Here is a 20,088-nt window from a genome sequence, read left to right as displayed (position 1 = left end):
GGTTACTAAAGTGGAGCAGGGGAAATGCCGGTTAAGAAGCCAGCAGTCCGCAGATCTTTGTACACTTTGGGGTGGAAATGGCAGACACTCAAGCTATCTTTCATATGCATGCACTGCAGCTGCAAATGGTGCATCTGATGGGGGGGCAGGGGGGGAGGGAAATCTAGACCAAATTCTCACTGAAGAGAATGTCAATCCACCATCCCTCCCTAGGAAAGAGAGAAACCAGCTCCTCAAAAAAAATCAATTTTATTGTATAAAATTATACATACAAAACACGTGAAGTACTAAACATTATATGATACAATGGAACAAAGGCAGAGACAACATGTGAAAGGTGATTTATCTTACTGTAGTGTTTGATTTGGAATATACAGCATGAAGGCAGGAAAGAAGAGACACTGGATGCTTAGGAAGCCAGGATATTAATAATGCTGGTACTATGGATCAAATCAAAAGCCAAATTCCCCCTTGAAGCTCATGGGGGATAGAGATTTCAAGACAACTTGTGATTAGAAGGCGGGGAGCGGGAGTAGGGACACAGGAAAGACACTCACAGACACTTGTTGCTATTTATAATAAAGCTATACTGGGTCCTGCCCAGGAAACCCTCTTCTCTAACCCCAGTAGAAAAAGGCATGAGGCAACATCCCATAGCTCTGCATCAGTTCTTGGAGTGTCTACAAATGAGATGCCAGAGCTCTAGCTAGGTCACAGTATTAGACAGACTGCTAGCTTAGCAGAAACAGGTAAATCCTCTGGTGTGGCTCTACTTATAAAGACAGATTTTATTATATAAATATAAAAAACTGCCTCCACAACGGTCATGAAAGTGAGAGCCTGCCCAGACCTTCCCAAACTCCTTACCTTGGTTAAACTAGGGATGTTTAACTCGCCTGGAAGAAGATTCACCATGTGAATGGATGAGTAGAATTTGACAAGGCTGATATACGCGAACATATCATCCTTTAAACAAAGTACTATGTATGAAGTCTTTATATGCCTCTCCTACTGCAAAGAAATCCCATTAAAGAGAATTAGCCTTTGAGCACAGAAACCATGTAATCCTTATGTTTGTTTCAAAGGGTTGCTTGCAATTTTTTAATGGCACCAAAAAGCATCTGAAACGTATCCCTTATTATTCAGAGTATAACACTGTGCTGATGATTTGAGTAGAGTAAGGGTTTCTGGTTTTAGTGGAGAACCATTAAGGTCTCACATAAGCAAATAAATACATCTTGAAAAGGTCCAAAATTAGCACTGAAATGGGGAGCAGACAGACCCTAAGAAGCTTCCTGTGCTTGCTGGGAGCTGAAGTACCAGACTTCAGAAGGGGAAGAGTGATTATTCAGCTGTCAAAGGGAACACAGCCTATGTCTGGATAAGTGAGGAAATTTCTAATGCGATTTGACTTCTGCAGCACCACCCTGTGTCAGACAGTAAGGTTAACACTAATTCAGGTAAGCCATTTAAAAAAAATAAATCCAAAACAGATGAACTGAAGTCTAGGTCCAGATTCTGCCCTGCACCAAGCAATGTGGGAGGAAGGAGTCCAACTCAGGGAGCATCCCTGGAAGTAACATTTCTGGAGATACACACTTCGGGTTCCAATGCTGTGAACACCACCTCTCTCGAGGCCTTAAGCATTTGCAGGATTAGGTTCTTAGACAAGTCAGTGTCACATTACTTACTTTAACTCTACACACAAGTGGAAATGTTAGAAGAAAGTAAAGACTCAATCATTTCCTTTCTCTAGAAACAGCATGAAGTGTCTCAGTAACGGTCCAGAAACCAAGAAACCAACCTGCAAAAAAAAACCACCCCAAGAACTAAAAATACCATTTACAAATCAAGTTTATAAATGCATTAAACATTAATACTATCAGGTAAAAAGGCTGCATATAAAAATATATATACACATATAAAACCATCAAACATAGGCTTGTTAGGACTGGACTACAGCACTAGAAGGCCTAAGAATAATGCAGTTTCTTCTTGAGCTCCCTCTTGTGATAACATTGCTTCAATATCCATATTCTACTAGTTGAAACATCCTCTGCAAGAGGCTTCTTTCGAAAGATGGAGCGGGGTTGAGAGGTGGCAGACTCCTGCTCTCGGAGTGGGACCTCAAAGACTAGCCTCAGTTAGTGAGACACCAAGAGCCAACATGAGAAGAGATCCACAAAGATCCCAAAGCGGCAGAATATATTTTTTTTAAAAGACAGCCTTCGACTGAAGATCCCACAAGAGATCCTATCAACTCTTCTGGATTATACACTGAAAAGGCTTTCACAGGTTATGAGGAAGATTATTTTGTGCACCAGCAAATCATTGCTTTGTTAGACTGCATTGGCTAGGAGACTTGTGCTCTAGCTGGCTGTTTAACTTGAACTACACTAGTGAATCGAGGATATGAAATACTGTACAAAGTGCTCAACTGTTACCCCCCTTCCCTCCCCACCACCTGAGGCCTCCTGCCTCTTCAATGCTGACTAGAGGAAAAGGCTCATAAGCCAAGAGATAGTGATTGACATTTTGTGTGAATTACAAGCAAATCTATTGCATTGCACACTACATGTTGCAAATCAAATAGTATAGAAAATGTACCATGTGGATGTTTTAAAAAACATCCTACTTTGTAAAGGAAGACTCTAAAATGACAAAGGCCTTGGATGACTGGCCTACGATCAAGCTTAAAACTGGTACCATTACAGTGTAGGCGTAGCTAACAGATACTTTCTGTACCATGGCTTCCAGCTCCATCAATCCCTGTGTCATTTATGTCACCACAAAAATAGATTCAGACTTTGCTAGTAATGGCCCAATATTGTAACTTTTCCTTTACAAAACTAATCAGACACTAGCAAGCCCCCTCAAAGCAGGATGTGAGATTAAAGAGTTCCACATCCTTTCAAATAAATGCCTTGCACAGCAGGCTTACAAAATCTACAAGTCACTAGATAAAAGGTAAAAAGGTTTGGTAGTTATGATCTGAGAGATCAGACCAAAGAGTTATTGCCATGAACAGGAAACACTACAGAGTAGGACTTCCTACTGGGAATATTACAAACTACGATTTTGTTTTTGTGCATTAATATTCAGTTTTAACTCAACAGAATCAAATGGATCTGGATCTTTGATCAAAGTGCAAGTTTGGGCTAAGGCCCCACAGCAAAATATGAAACATGGGCTCCCTAATGCCCATTAGATTTGTCACAGAGATGCACAAAGATCAGAAATCCAGGGACTTGGATGGTCTGGGCTGGAATGACTTTCCATTTTTCCCTGGTGCAAGCAATGAAATGTTTTCAGTTTGTGACCAGAGCAATTAATCCCTGGCTTGCATTGCAGTGGCATTTATGTGCACAGGAGAATTTATCAGACTGGAATCATTTGAGGGCTGATAAGAAGAGGTGCCCAAGGTGTTAACAACCCCTTCCTTCCCCCTGTCCCCTCAACAATTGTGTAGAAGCCAACGATCAGATAGTTGTATGGTTGTGCTTTGACTACATCTTCGGTAAATATGGCCTGATAAAAACAGTGCTTGCAGCTGCCCCATCTCCACAAAGCTGCAGTTTTTCTGTCCATGACACAGACATACACAAACTATTTCTGAACATGAGGTTTCTACTTGGGCAGATTGGATAAACCCCCGTAGATTTCTTTCAACCCTCTTAGGGCAATTAGGTAACTAAGAAACAGTTCACAACTGAGTGCCTAGCCTGTTAGGAAAGCTCAATGTCAATCACTGGGACAAGCAGACCCTAGAGAGGAGTTGGGAATGCAGTTTTTGTCTCTTGATTGGGTTTCCCTTTTGTGCTGCTGTTCTGAAGCCAGCAATTCCCCCACCCCCTGCCATAAATCTGAACGATATAAACATCTGGGTATTTGAAAGGATGATTTTAAGCTACTTGCACTACAGGGCTAATATTTATACTAAGTGCAGGGCTCTATCAGTTTTAAAAAAATAGTGCATATATAGATTTACATTTCAGGAATCTTTTGTTCAAGCAACATTATAACAAACAGAGCAGTTCCAAAGTGGAGATTAAATGCAGCCCTTTGCAGCCTACTGTTATCTATTTTGCATGGGTAATCTAAACATTTTAGGGAGTAAAACCATGTAGGGAGACTGTTCTTAGCAACCTGAAGACAGATCTGACCTATATTATAAACTAGTTAGTGTGCTATAGACTAGGTGCAGCCCTGTTTATAATTTGGTTCAGATCTCTCTATGCTGGCCAAAAGAAAGACAGTGTAGTTGAGACTGAACCATAGGGTTTGGATCCAGATCTGACCTTCCACTGCTGGGGACCAGCTGGATCCAGGTTCTGCTTCAAGAAGTTAATACAGTTCTGGTTAACAAGGTAGTAAACACAGGGCCTTTGGTGATATGCCTGGAACAGTTCCCCCAGTGTTTCTGTTAGCCAGTTCTAAATATCTGGCAAGCTGTTTATTTAGGTCTTCCTGAAAAAGGTTTAGTTCAACATCCTGTTCAAAAGCAACCCAGAGCCAGGTTGCTAGCATGGAGACAAACAGCATGACACCAGACAGCAGTAGGATAGCCTCAGAACTCTGGCGTCCCCAGCCAACCGAGATGAGACTAACTTATGAAGATGCTTGACTTCTAGGAAAGTGTACTGTCCGCTTCACAGCACCACCTACTAATCAGCCCATGGAACGTCATTCCAAGCTTATCCACCCACGCAGGCTAGGGTCACGTCCCATAAAAGTTCAAAGGGGATTCAAGAGGGGGACTACAGAGCTCTTATGGCTCGGAGCTCTCTCTAGTACAGATTTAATTAAAAAGCTGAGCCCAATTCCTTAATACCAAAGCCAATCCCTTAACCACCACCAGCGTCTTCTAATTTGGTATTAAGGAAGCAGTTTGAACGTACGTCACCAGCTGACTCTTTCTGTACAAGAGAGAAAAGACCGAAGCAAAGAACAGATACAAACACCCCATCCCGTAACACTTTGTGGAGTTTTAAATCTGATCTCAGATGCAGATGGCACTCTTGAAGACTGACCCCACATTTCTATAATGGCGCAAATCAAAATCCCAGATCCGAAACTCCATGCATGTGCTTTGAGGTGTTCTCCACTGGAGCATGAATTCTAGCACAAAGAGCAGAACATATTGCTAGATGCTGTGCTTTTCAAAAGGCAGAGGGGTTTGACCAGAAGCAGGAGAAAAGGCAGTTCTGCGTAACATGCCTTCTGGATCTCTTCAAATCCAGATCTCCCTGGGGAATTGCTACATTTCCATTGAATACGGTCATCTGTACGGTACCTGGGTCGGACGGAGGTCTTAACACTGAAAGGCTGCATTTTTTTTTTTTAAATGCACTTTTAAAGAGAAGGAATTCTTTAGCAGATAGAAAGCTGAAAAGTAATCGAAAGGCTAGTACTAAGTGTAAAAATTTGTACAGAAACTTTTAAAAACATCTTCTTAAAAAAATGTGCAAATGGGCCACGACTCTGGAAGAAGAGGCAGCTACATGCCCTAAGTGATACGGTACAGATCCCTTCAATGTGGAATTGTTAGTATGCATGGGGAAGCTGGACAGTCTGCGTGCAGAGTCTAGCAGTTGGAGGAGTGCATGCTCCCCAGCTGGCCAGCTGCCAGCATCAGGATGTCTTTCTTCTCCTTGTGGAAACGCAGCTCTTTCCCAGCCAGTCGGGCTTCATCCAGCTCCCTCTCTGTCGAGGACAGCTCTCTGGAAAGGGCTCCTGGGGTGTTCTGCTCCCTGTTCACCCAGTCCATGGCCATCTGGTTCCTTATGTCGTCATCCAGAGCACGGTGCGAATAGTGAGCCAGCACCTCCTAGGGGGAAGAAATATGACGGGAGCTTATGAATGGCGAGTCACTAAGAACACGCGCATTGGTTAGTAGCATCTGGCTCCGCTGCACACAACAGCATGATGGGAAATGAATGACGGGTCTGGATGAGCACCGAAGCAAAAGGTCCAAGAATCCCTTAGGCATCTCCAGTGCTGTTGCCAAAGCAGCACTCAACCACTGCCCAGGCCGGCCTTACCTGTCGTGAGCATTGCCTCTCTCGCATGGCTTTGAGGCTGCCATTCCAATGCAACAGCTGGAAGACGGTCATCAGCTCCTGCAAGGGGAAATGGCAGTCAGCTTCGAAGGGCAAGAGTGTCAACAGAAGGACGGCAATGAATGTACACAGGCAAAAGGCTTCTCTCGCATACAGCTGAAAGCCAGCTTTCTGTAACATAGAGCCCTCAGGAGGCAGTGTTGCCTAGTGGGGAGGGCACTGGACTGGGACACAGGAGATCTACTGAAACCTTGGGCAAGTCATTTCACCTCCTGGTGCCTCAGTTTCCCCCTCTGTAAAATAAGGATAATGATACTGACCTCCTCTGTAAAGTGCTTAGAGATCAGCAGCTAAGAAGTGCTAGGGCTACAGCTGGTAAGAGGTACGGACTATTATTAGAAGACAGACCAAGGTGGGGAAGATACATAGGAGTGAATTACTCCTTCCTTCCACTTACATTTTTGCTCATCTAGTTACTAAGCCCACAGCAGGGAGGGCTTAGTGGTTAGAGCAGAGGACTGGGAGCCAGGATTCCAGGGTTATATTTCCAGCTCACCATGTGGTATTTACAGACTGGTTCTATTCTCTTATCTGCAACCTTGGGCAAGTGGCTTCATCTTTCTAGATCTTTTCCCTCATCCATAAGTTAATCACCTCACAGGGAACTGAAGCTTCAGGAAAAGTTTGTGAAGTGCTTTGAGCTCCTTGAGCGAAACAGGCTAGAAGCCATTACCGTTACTTAGATTATAAGCTTCACAGGGCAGGGACTGTGTTATGGGTTTGTAGAGCACCTACCACTTGGACTCTAGACTCTGATAGGACCCTTCAGCGCTACGGCAATATAAATAAATTAGTGATCACAGCTGGCTTACTTAAAGTTGAGGCCATGCTGATAAAGTCCTACAGTACAGAGAGATGAAAAGGGCCATTCATAGAACAACTATTTAAAAAGGACATATGTTATTGTACGGGATATCAGCCAAGGGCAATGCCCATGCCTTGCATAGCTAGACAGAAGACCACTCCCAATGATGGGATGGGAAAGATCCTTCAGACTGCTGATCCTTTGGGATACCTCTTGTGCCGTAACATCCGTTGTTTGTGCTTCTCTATGCCGGTTTTCATCCCCGGAGCTATTGCACCAGACGCTGGTTGGTGATAGAGCAGATCTCGGTTGTAATGGAAACCGGGCAAACGTTTCTCTGATGGCCACACAAACCTCATTCCATAAACTCCCACAAAAAAAAAACAGACTTCCCACAGACAATGCAACCAGAGGAATATACAGGATGTGGCGTCAGTTTCTGTAAACAGGGCTATTAATATAAACACTTCTAACCTCCGCGCCTACGGAATGTTACCGTTGAAGGGAGAGCAGCAGGGCAAAAAGTCAGTGTCAAGAAAGTTTGCCTACAGCAGAGAGTTCCAAATAAAAAACTAAGTTACGAGCTTAAGGCGCCTGCCTACATGCATGAAGCAGCCAAGCTCCTCTGAGCATCTGGCAACTGAAAGTAGGGTCTATTTCTCCCCTTCTGAGAATCAAATTCCTGAATCTGGACAAATCAGCTACTAGTGCAAAGTCCCTGTTTCAAGTTTCCGGTGACAGTAATATCTGTACTTCCATAAAGGGCCTTCCCCCCAAGGATCTCAAAGCACTTGAAAAACAATGAAACCTCGGAATACCCGAGAAGCAGATGCCCCCATCAAACAGAGAAGGGTACATGTGGAAGCAAGTCAGATGCGGAATTGGGAACAGAGTCTGAATTCTGTGTGCCCGATGCTCTAGCCATTAGACAAGCCTCCCTCCCAATGGCAGGGAATAAAACCCTGGCTCCCAAAGCACCGTCTAATCAGTTGTCACTCCGAACTGCAGTGTAAAGGTCTAACTATGAGGTGAGGGGATGTCTGCACTGGAGCTGGAGACGTAATTCCCAGCTCAGGCGATGTACGTTATACTAGCTCCGACTGAGCTAGCACATAGCAGCGTAGCCACGACAGTGGGACAAGCTACAGTCCCGACAGAGACCCTAGGTATGTACTCAGGCAGCTAGCCTGACCAACCAGTGCCACTGTGGCTACACAGCTATTCTTAGCATGTTGAGTCAATCGCAGCTAGCATGCACACACATCTACCGGAGCTGGAGATTCCACCTGCCAGTGCAGATGTACCTAAGGTAACCAACTAAGATGATCTCAATGATTTCAAGACTTCAGAATGCCTAGTTCTATACGCTTATAGTGCCTGTCATCCAAATACCTTCAGATGCTTTAAAATGGGAATAGCTAGCCCACTTACTTTCACAGAGAGGGGAAAATGATAACAGGTAAAATGACTTGCCCAAGGTCACACAGCAAATCAGTGGAAGAGCTGGGAATAGAACCCAGAACTCCTAGTCCTCGAACCACTAGACCATGTTGCTTCTTGCATTACCCACATATTCCAGTACTGAAGGCACTAGATCACATGATGCATGCACAACCCCTTCCATAATACTGGTCTATGCGAGCATCTCAAGAGATGTTTTAATCAGAAGGGAGCCCAAAACAGAACCCTGCATAATCCAAATATCCTTGAACTTTCGAAGGCTTGAAAAATCCTGGTCTGGATTCTGTGGCTGGAGCTCCTATCTAGCAGTAAGCGTATAGCAACACAAAAAACATAGCAGCACGTGCCTTCTGAATGCACAGACCTAGTACATTCTGTAGCACTGAATGATGTAACTAGAAGATTTTTTTTAAAAACCCACTTTAATCAAGACTGGAGTGGGGAATCAAGTTATGGATAGTACCTGAAACTCTAACATTGATTTTCCCTTGTTGGATTCCAGCATGAAACGGAAAGCACCAATTCCAGTGTTCGGGTTATCGGCTTCTTCTCTATTACCCTGCAACAAAGAGTAATATTAAAGAATTACAACCCCTAAACAGAAAAGGGCAACCACCCAGCTTGGCATGCTGCTAAGCGGTGTTCCCACATGGCTCTGCTGCTATTAGTCAAGAGACATTTTCAGGCTCCACAGACTGTTTGTTTGTACTCTGATGAGGCAAACTTTAACCACCTTGAATGTTTCACAGATTCTACAAACATGGAAGAGATTTTGAATGCCTCCAACTTCCACTAAACAGTGTGCTCTTGCGAGGAAATGTCCCAAGACAGAAGCTATCAGGACAAGACAAAAGCCGATCACTTGTCTCCATCTTGGAGAAACATTATGATACTTTACAGCAGCCATATCTAGATGACAAGTGCTCAGAGGTGCTTTGGAATTAACTGGATTCAGGTGGACACAACATGAAACCTGAGATTTGAGCAGGGAATCAAGGAATATCCAGAAAATCTAATATCTGTGACCTGATGCTCTGGGCAGATTTCCTCATGCATACTTCCACAGACTTCTGTCTAGTGTGTGAACTATGATGGCTTATATTTTCATGAATCATAGAAACGTAGGGGTGGAAGAGAACTCAAAAGGCCATTTAGTCCATGCCCTTGTGCTGAGGCAGGATTAAGTAGATCTAGACCATCCCTTCTCCAACCCGTTCTCAAAAGCCTCCAATTTTATCTAGTGTGAGGAACCAGTGACCATTTCAACGTCTTTTGGACCACCAGGATCATCACTGAAGTCCGGCAATACCAGCTTTCCAAGAAATTCACGGCAATATTTTCCTAGCTTCAGTAGTTGATAAGGTATCAGAGGTCACACACTTGCATGCCTGTTGTATCTTGTACTTGTTGACTAGCATATTAGCCAGCCCCCTACAGGATCTCTGCAAATTTTGACCTGGATTTCAATGCAAACTGTTTCATGCTCTTGGCACAAGACAGGAGGCTGAATTTGACTCCCAAGTCCCTTCCAGTCCTACATTTATATGATCAGATGCTATCTTTCAATAACATTTAGGATTGTAAGATTGTTTCAAGGTTCACACAGTAGTTTGGGTTCCATTAGGTGCTGTCTGAATACACAGTAAAAACTCATTCTGACAAAGTATGATTTTGGCACTAGGAAGTTTAACATGCCTACCACCAAGTATTTAAACAGGTACAGCTTTGTAATGCATCTGGCTCAAATAATGAGGCTGCACACAATAACAGGCTGATCAGAGAAGCTCCACACCCCAAGAGTTCATCAGGCTTGAACACTGTAGGCTCAGTAACGGAAAGGAGCTGATCTTGTTCCAGGCCCAGTGGGCACCAGGAAGCCAGACACCGTTTTTGAAACAGCAAGGTGCGATTAACTATTACATTTTGAAGGAGGCAGTGCCTTGTAAAATCCTATCAATATTTCCCCGCCCCCGGATGCACTTAGAGAAACGTTTTTGATGCTTTCTGGCCTAGTTAGTCTTGTTTTTCAGAGACTACCCCTATAAAAGTACACAGGATCCCAGATAGGTGGAAACGTTACATTGATTAGAACATCTATGGCAGAGAAGTCACCATGTAATAAAATGCTCCTGGTTTTTAAATCGCATACTCCATTTTTGTCTCATCAAGCCCTATTACCATGAATTATAGGGGAAGATTTTCAAAAGCTCTAAGGGATTTAGAGCACCAATTCCCTTGAAAGTCAATGGAGTTGGTGCCTTGTTCCCTTAGGATCCTTTGACAATCTCATCCTGCAGGCATTCCAAGTAATACCACATGGAACCACTACACTCCAGCAAGTTGTTATACCTATATCTTCTGCAAGAAAAAAATGAGACTATCTAGCCAACCTTTCTTGGGTTACTGGTAGTACCAGACATGGGCAGGCATTGAAGCAAGCCAGTCTTTCATTTTAGCTCACATAAAAGCAGTTCTATACAAGAGAGACATTTTTATATTTAAAAGAAACTTGGCCGGAATTCTAGGAAAAGGTGTGAAGTGCTTCTCCTGGAAGTGGAAGAAGTTTGGAGTTAACAGGTCCTCAACAGTGGGCATGCTGAAAACATTAAGGGCTAAATGCTGCTCTCCGATATACCAGTCCAAAGTAAGTCTGCTGATCTAACTGGGTGCAGATTTGACCCCAAGTGCAGGGCTGAGAGGATAGATGGAGAAGGGAGTTTGAATCCAGTTTGAGAGAAAACAAGAATTAGAGTAAGAGTTTATTTTTATTTTTAGTATTTCTATATCATTCCAAGAATCACTGGAAAGCCTGCCATAAGGGTTTCCAGATGCAAAAGAAATTTCCCTTCCCATAGATTTATGAAACTTTCCAATCAGCCTGTCCCTACCAACTGCAACAGTCAAGACATTCAAAGCCCTTACGTTGAAAGACGCCAAGGCTTCCGAGACACTCTTCTCAATGAACTCATCTGTGATCCTCCGGGAGGGGTGCTCATTAAAGACAGAATTCATTAGTGCAATCTTCGCAGCGCTCCTCCTGGCTTCCGCCTTGGTCGGACAGAACTGGGGACAGACGTACAAGTCATCAGAACAGAAAAGCAGAGACGGCTTAGATCAGTTAAGGCCGACACACTCCAAAGTTCTCCCCGCATATACGAAATGGCTGTTAGGTGGCAGTTGTTGTGGAGTGCTGGAAAACTATTTTCCTCAGACATCCTGAAGTCATTAGGAGTGTGTTTTAAACCACAGCAAGCCCAGCCATACTGAATGCAAAAATTCAACTGGAAACTGAAGTCAGCACATACTATGTGGACATGGAAATACCACCAACTGGATTGCCAACAAAATTAATTATCTTAAAACCCAAACACAGCCATCCTTCTCTAAACACGAGGGCTGCTCTGCAGGATGGGGAGGCAGCTCAGCTGCTGGAATTTGTTTCTTTTGGATGCCTTCCTCAAACCAAGACTAGAGCATAACTCTGCCTTAAGCCACTGCAGTAAAGGAACCCGAAATGCAATCAGGACCCTGTGTGATTTTTGGACTTTAATCTTTCTGGTTAAGAATTTGGATTGGACCTTTTCCCTTGTAACAAAGGAAAGGCAGCGGTTATTGATCAAGCCTTATTAGTTTGGCTGCCAAACTTTTCTGAGCATCTTGGGAAGAGACACTGGGTCGAAATCAGAGCTGTAATAGGGACTGCAACTCTATTGAAGTTCGTTGTCTCTAGAATTCACCCTGTAACTGTACTCAGCTACTTAACCCTATGACGAATAAGGCATTTAACTTAAAGCAAATATTGCTAAACAAAAGTTACACTAATACTTGCCAATTGCCTTAGATGCCATGTATGCAACCTCACTATTTGCAGAAACCCTATTAATTCCCTGCAGTGAGTGTAGGGACTATGTAATCCTGGGGTAACGTATCTACAGCAAATCTCAAGCTAAAGACAGACAACCACTGCACTTACCATGCAGAACTAAGTTGGGTTGGATTTATCCCTCTACTATGGGTCTGGATCCATCTGTGTTTTGGGGCTTCCAGAAAGCCTCCAGCACCCACCCCTCACATTGAGGAATTTTGATTCCATTAAGAATGGGGATTTGAGGAAATTGATAGACTCCCCCCAGTCAGCTCTACAGAGAATGAGCTGTGTAGCTAGAGCCACTCAAGTCTCTGTAGCCAGGTGGTCCTACCTGGAAGCTGCCAAAGCAGCTCCCCCCAGGCAAGGTGACATAGCAGACATAAGGGGGGCTGTTGGAAGGGACCATCTCATACACCACCAGGGCTCCGTTTTTCAGATCAGCACCACGTGACTGCTTCATCTGCCAGAACTCCTGAAGAGCTTCCACAACGTTCACTGAAGATATAGAAGTCAGGGGAAAAAAAAAAAGTTAAGGACGGATATCAGAGAGAGAAATGGTCTTTTCATACCGCAAAAATCGAGCGCAGGAAACTGAGCCTGAGAAACTGGTTTTACTGCTCACCACTTGTGACTGCTGGTCTACAGAAATGGAGAGTCATTTGCACATTCACACACATTGCGCTGTACCAATACGACAGCAGTGTCCCTCCCCATGGAGCTAACAGTCCAATTCTGAGAATTGTAGGTGCTCAGCACCGCTAGACCCAGGTTCTAATCTTGAGACACAACAATCTAAACATACAGTGAGTTAAAAGGCAAGACTTTAGGTAGTGAAATTTTCCTCTCACTCACACCCAGACAGAGCTGGTGGGGTGGGAGGGTGGGAAGACCGAAAAGCTCTTGGAAGAGTATTTTAAAGAAGGGATCAGAGTTAATGAGGGAAGAAATCAGAAATGTCTTTTTCCTAAAGGCAGTCTGCATTGGGAGTGATGTGTTTGTCCCTTGCTTGGGCCGATCAGCTGGGCTCTCAGTGTCAGGAATCAGACTGGATGTGATTCTTCAGACATTTAAGACCACAAAAGATTCTGTAGTGTTCAAGTGGCACTGTGCGGCAGGTGGCAGGGCTAATGAGAGCCAATAATAACCTGACTGACCTGCCCTGGCACTAAGATGCCCAATAAAAATCACCTGCCTTTAAGTCAGACATTTAATGTCCAGTTTGAGAAGGTCACTGTTTTATGGAGCTGCACAGAAGGCTCATTCAGAGAAGGTGTGGGCTGCCCAAATCAATCCTTACCTAATTCCACTGACATTTGCGTGGGAACATTTTGCTGCTATATCAACTGTCTGCTACCACAGAGCAGAATGGAGAGGCCTCATTTAAAAATCATGACTGTCTTTCTGAATGGGAGGAGGTATAATTGAATGGTGAATCACATACTAAAGCCAGGAATATCATTTTTAGTAGAAGTGTTTTTTTTTTTCCATTCATGTCAGGAAACCAGAATCCAAAGCTTTAACCCTGGCTTACTTTGGCAATTATGGTCCTTTCAGGATAAGAGCCAGTCTTTAACAGTCTTCTAGATGTTCCTTAAACAAGTAGAACATTTGCCATACTACATTCAAGCAGATATCCTGTCTGTACCTGAGGACAATACCCCAATGCTTCAGAGAAGGCAAAAATCCCACTATGCACCCAACTAACTGTGCAGGGATGCACATGACAGAAAGATTGCTCCTGGCCACAAGCTCATCACCACAGAGGTTAGGAAGCATGAGATTCAATTACTCTTATCTTTGTATACATGCAGGAATTACAAACATTAGTCATCAACATTATCCAGGATTCCCTGCAGCTCTGAATTTCATGTGCTGTGAGGGAAGAAGCATTTCCTTTTATTTGTTCTAAATTTATCTGACCTTAACATTAGAGCAATTCCTCCTGCCACTGGAGGTATCCCACAGCTTCCATCAAAATCTTAAATTTGAAAGTTCCCTCTAAGCTACTTTCTGCACTAAATAATTCTAGGTTTTTGCGATATATAGTTCTAGGAAAATCCTCTCCTAACCCATCTTCATTACCCTTCTCTGGGCCTTTTCCAACCTCAGTTATCACTTTGAAATGAAGCAATGTACAAAATGAATTAGAGTAACATTTTGCGAACAAAAGAATGCTACTGGAAAGAAGAGTTAGAACACAATATGCCCTTCCATGCGGAATCCTGCTAGAGAGTTATTCCAGTTTCTTTTACAGAAAGACAAAACCAGCAAGATGACTCCCCTGCTTACAGAAAGCGACACGACGGAAGATCAGTTTGATGACACACAAGAGTAGCACGCTAGGTACTTCAAGCTATCCTGCTAAACTTTTTATTAGCCCACACACTGTACTGTAAGTAACACTTTAGGTTTTCATCCGTGCAGTTTTCAGGATAAGAGAACTAGCTTTATCTTATTGCCTCTAAGGTTATTAGTTTCATTAGCTCCCTGTAGAATGGAACCAACAAGATAGTTACCACAAGTTTCTCACTAGAACATTTTACCCGCCTGCCTCAGATGCAATGTTTCAGGGAGTTAGTTAATAACGAGCACTTGGCTTGGATCACTTTCAAGGTTGGGGTATGGATTTTTCCTTAAACACACAACATGGGGGTAGTTTTAAACTCGAGATTCACAGGGAAACGTGCACAATCTATGTGGTTCCTGGCCAGCGCTACAGCACACCAGCCTGAGCATGGAATTCAAACATAGGCAAGCAGATTCCCTTTCTATTGACAAGATAAATTGTGCATATAATCCCCCACGGGGAGCCAGAGCCTATATGCCTTATTCAACAAACAGTTTGACACCCCATTTGGCATAGGGCAACTGAATCTTTGCAGCTCTGACCAAATACCAGCAACTTCACAAATGAAAAACTGAAACTAAGCTACATCAAGCAGCATGAAAAGGCTGAAATCACCCCCCCCCCTTGTTATTATGAACATTCAAAACAATAAAAAGTTTGTTAATTTAGTTAAGACAAGGAACTGGATGCCAAGCACTTAAGTGGAGGTAACAAGGAGACACTGTTTAGCTAGTGCATGGGGCTTAAGTTTTCAGTGTGAGACAAGCTCCTTTCTATGTTGCACACTGCTTATTTGTTTTGCAGGGTACTTTGTTAGCAACTGGAGCATTAGGTCTGGCAACTGAGGAGTATCCAAGAGGTTCTCTCTCAAGGACTGAAATTAATGCTTCCAGCCCAACAGAGAATGGGGTCAATTTAAAAAGAGAGAAGAGAGAGTTAAACAAGAAAAAACTGAAAGAGAAACCCAGCAAGCCTGGTTGCTGTGAATAGGGAAAAAAGACATTAAAGAATCATATCAGAGCAAATTAGGAGACTTATGGTATTTCTTGAATATGCATAGAGAATATTCCTATCTGTCTTTTCCCTTTCAGCATAGTTACGGCTGAATAGCGCTATAAAGGCCACCCCACCATGCATATTTATCAGGTAATAAGTGCTTAGCCAGTGGAGTGATCTTTCAGTCAGTCAGAGGCAAAGGGCATTTGTTCACAGCTGCATACAGATTCTGCAGGGAGACAACTTCCATCTTGTATTTGTTCTGGGTAGCAAGCGTCAGCTCTTTGCCTGACTAGAGCTCTCAAAATGTATCACGGATTCACTCCCATCCTCCCAAAGAGGCCGTGCTTGAAACGGGTGGATTCCTAGCGTTCAGAGTTCTGCTGCTGACATGTGAATTAACGGTAGAAGTGGGGAGATGGGAAAAATCAGAAGCCACAAGGAAAGAGGGCTGGAGGTTCTGATCCAAAGAGGATGTAAAATAACATCTGTGTTGCAAGCCAGAAGCTGGATGTGTATTTTGGCTGTGACCCTTTGAGAAACAACTGAAGTTGTTGAATACTGAGTTGTCCAATTTTCCATTAAAACATTAAAACTGTTTTGAGCAGGTCCAGCCCTGCTCATAACATCTGATGAGTAGGTTCACCACTGAAAAGTGTAATTAAGATCAGCTTTTTGAAGATTCCTAGTGGCAGCCAGAATACTACAGGAAAAGTAGTCATTTGAGACTCTGCTTGACTGGGAGAAAGGGCCAACTGAATCAAATGGTACATTAATTTACTGTGGAAATGACATGTAGTGATTAGAGCAAGGGAACAAGTTAGGACTTGCTGTAGGACCCTGGAGGGCTGTTTTCGATCTATGCCTCAGTTTCCCTATCTCTAACCAGGGATGTCACCAGGAGGTTGCCAGGTTTATTTTAGTATTTAAAGTGCCCTAACAGTCTATTGCACTAGTAGTGATAGAGCACACACATGGCTCTTTACATCCTCAGGACATGTTCCCACACCCAGAAGAGTTTACAGTGTAAATGAGAATGTGAAGCAAAGCAGAGCACTTGGGGTTTGAGCAGATACAAGAGTCTTGAAATGAAAAAGGAAGAAGATTGTTGGGATTTGAGAAAGGATTTGAGAGAACAGAGGGGCTGTGAGGCAGATGATGTATCAACTTCCATCTTGCATACAAGACACCAGTATTTAGCCAAAGGAATTTTAACATATTTGAGAACAGCAGACACTGGGTCAACAAGCTCTAACACGGACACCAGCAGCAAGAAGTCCAATCAAAACACTTTTCAGCATTTATGACCGTCGTCCATGGGGGAACGGGAAATGCCAAGCACACATGCACCCCATCCAGATAAAAGCACTGAATCTACAGAACACTGCAGGGAGCAAAAGCGTTTCTCCCTTTTCCAAACCTAACCAGTAGAAAAGCAGCAGTTCCCACTTAGCTTTGCTACTTCGAGCCAGGATACGAAGAGATGTAGCCCCGTCACACGTAGACAGAGTGCTTTGGCCATCAGTCACATCAATTGTTTATTGCCTTGGAGCGTAGACCCTGGTCCCTGTATTGTGTACATGATAGCACATCTGACTCGCATATTAAATAAGGAAGAGTAAGTGATTCCACATGGTGCTGAAATGCTTCTGAGCCAGAAGAGCAGCAGTTCCATTGCATTCAAGTCAAATAACGTCTGCCAAGCATTTAGGATGTGTACAACTGCATCTACTGGGCCTGCCGTCATAACCGGAACTCGGGAACTCAAAACAGTTGCAGAGCATCTCCAGATGGGTGGGGAGACGGATACTTTCCACCTTTGTGCCAGTAAAGACTGAAGTTTAATCATCTTTACTGCTTCCACGTGTCTTAAGAGGATCAGATGGGATGTGCAGGACACTCAGATCTGAGGCTTCCCTGAAGTGCTCTCATATGAATTGGGAGCATCTGAGGCAATACTTGGAGACCTCAGGATGGGGTGTGGTGTAGTTAACACTTCCAAAGCAGCCCACTCTAGCGCAGACACACAGTCCGAGGAGCTAGTCACTTCTTCCACTCACTGTTGTGGTGAACAGCATCACCTGCAGCTGCAGGTAAGCTGAGCAGGGAGAGGGATCTCATGGAAAATACAGTCACTTAGAATGCATGTGTGGGGGTGGGAAGAAAGGAAACCATCGGTATGCCCAGCAAAACACCCTTCATAGCTGCCTGTGGGTGTGAAAGAGCCTTTTGTTGGGCACTAACCAGGGAGTAAAGGTCTCATACACATGCTCAGAACCCAACACACACACACACACACACACAGCTGTCAAACAAAACCTTTCTCCTCTGACAGGGAGATTAGTAACTGGTGTACATTTACGCAGGCCAGTTACAGAAGCACCATGAGTCTGAAACCTACTTATCTTCAAACACAGTAAAGAATTGTTTCAGATCCTACACCTAACACAACACCCCCACACCTCCCACACTCCTGCCCCCCGCCAGTCTTATATTGACATTTACCTATGTTTTCCGAGCCTAAGTTTTCAAAGACTGGTGATTTCAATTGACCAACCTGACACACATTAAAGAGACTTGATGTTCAGACAGCAGACGGCTCAGCACGGTGTGAAACATAGGCCCTTTTAGGTGTCTCAGCTTGGGCACCCAGGCAAACCCCAGATGAAAACCGAGGACCAAGCAGGGGGAAAGTGTGCAACTGACATGATGCGAAGTACTATCAGCTACAGGAGGTGAAACAGAACGATCGGCGGTTTGCCACCAGAGCTGTCCCTTACAAGTGACCCCTAAGATCAGGGTAACACGAGAAAGTTTTTTTTTAAAAGAGAGACACTATAAGAGAAGAGCCGACACATTAGCAATGTCTTCTGGTCACTCCCAATCCCCTGGTTTGCCTCTGCCACATACATCCCTGAGTGTAAGGGGATCCCCAGGAGCCCCCAGTTAGAAGTCAGGATGGAGTAGCAGGTCTCCGTCCTCACCTTTACTATACCCCCGAGTACAGGGAGTCCCCAATCGGAAAGGACAGCGGAGTGGGGGGGTCTCCCAGCTCCCCCCTCTCACTCCAACAGTCACACTGCTTGGGGGGGACCCAGTCCCCACAGACAAGGGGGCCCTGCAATGTGGGGCAGGGGATCCACTTCCCCGATCCCTGTGATGGGACTAGGGATCCGCCAGTGGGGGGGGGCGGGAGCGGTCCCAGCCCCCCAGGATTGGGGGAGATCTCAGATGGGGAGTCCCACACGCCGCAGCAGAGACCTCCCCGCCCCAGCTGAGCCCTGAGGCAGGGTCTCCATGGCCGGTGGGGGGGGGGGGGAGGGGGTGTCCCAGCCCCCCCGCCCGGCGGTAGCGCTACGTGCCAGGGCCCTGCCCGCCCGGGCTGTGGGGTGGGGGGGGGGGTCTCGCACGGCGGGTGCCGGCCCCCCCGGCTCCCCTCACTCACCTCGGCCGTAGCCCTGCGTGTGCTTGGCGAAGCTGCGCACCACCGCCTCCACCGCCTCGCGCAGCACGGCCGGGGGCCCCGCTCCGCCCGGCGAGGGCCCCGGGCCCGGCAGCCCCAGAGGCGGCGGCGGCGGCAGCCCCAGCCCCAGCCCCGGAGGCGCCGCCGGCAGCGGGGGCGGAGCGGGGGGCGGAGGGGCCGAGGCGGCCACCGCGGGGGCCCCGGTCACGCCGGGGCGCAGGGAGCGCAGCGTCCCCACCCCGGGCTGCAGCCGCTGGGCGCGCACCGCCTCCATCATCATCGCCGCCGCCGGTCGGCCTCCGTACCCTGCCCCGACTGAGCTGAGGGGGGGGGGGGCGCCGCCTCAGGGCTGCCACTCACCAGGCGGGGTGAGGGGTGGGCGGGCCCTACAGGACGGAGAAGCCAATCGCAGCGCAGAACCCCCGGGAAGAGGCGGAGGGTTAGAGGCAATTTGCCCAATCACAGAGCCGAGTCCCACGGGAGTGGGCGGGGACTGAAAGTGAGCTGTCCAATCAGAGCTCGTCAGCCCGGGGACGAAAAAGGAGAGAGGGTGGCCGAATCAAAAAAGAGTGTTCCCAAGAGAGGGCGGGGTTTGAAGGCGATATACCCAATCACCGCCCGTATCGCTGACGATGACTGAGGAGGGAACGAATCAAGAGGCAGATGATCAATTGAGGGGGCGGGGACTTCTCTGGTTGCCCAACCAGCTGCCTGGCTGGATGAAAGTGGGCGGGGAATGAAAAAATCTAGCCAATTAAATTACGCCTCACTGAAAAAAAGATTGACAGAGCCAGGAGAGTTTCCCAGAAGTCACCTACTACAGGACAGGCCCAACAAAGAAAGTAACAGAACCCCACTGGCCCTCACCTTCAGCCCCCAACCAGACCCTCTCCTGGGCATCATCAGGGATCTACAACCTATCCTGAGGGACCACCCATCACTCTCACGGACCTTGGGAGACAGGCGGGTCCTTGCCTACAGGCGGCCCCCCAATCTGAAGCAAATAATCACCAGCAACCACACAACAGA

General features: G+C 45.6%; 1 protein-coding gene across 1 annotated transcript; it reads right to left on the bottom strand.

The window, feature by feature from the left end:
* Nucleotides 1-230: 230 nt before the first annotated feature.
* On the bottom strand, nt 231-19,339 carry LIX1L (limb and CNS expressed 1 like). The gene is made up of 6 exons (XM_077841151.1): nt 19,042-19,339; nt 12,585-12,748; nt 11,308-11,448; nt 8,849-8,944; nt 6,042-6,119; nt 231-5,827 (listed from the first exon to the last, which is right to left on the bottom strand). Exons 1-6 carry the CDS (start codon nt 19,337-19,339, stop codon nt 5,585-5,587), a joined length of 1,020 nt encoding a protein of 339 aa, XP_077697277.1. The 3' UTR covers nt 231-5,584.
* Between the last annotated feature and the right edge of the window lie 749 nt (nt 19,340-20,088).

The sequence above is a fragment of the Eretmochelys imbricata genome, chromosome 24, assembly GCF_965152235.1.
Source record: "Eretmochelys imbricata isolate rEreImb1 chromosome 24, rEreImb1.hap1, whole genome shotgun sequence".
NCBI classification, from domain to species: domain Eukaryota; kingdom Metazoa; phylum Chordata; order Testudines; family Cheloniidae; genus Eretmochelys; species Eretmochelys imbricata.
This window is presented reverse-complemented; position numbering and strand designations above follow the sequence as displayed.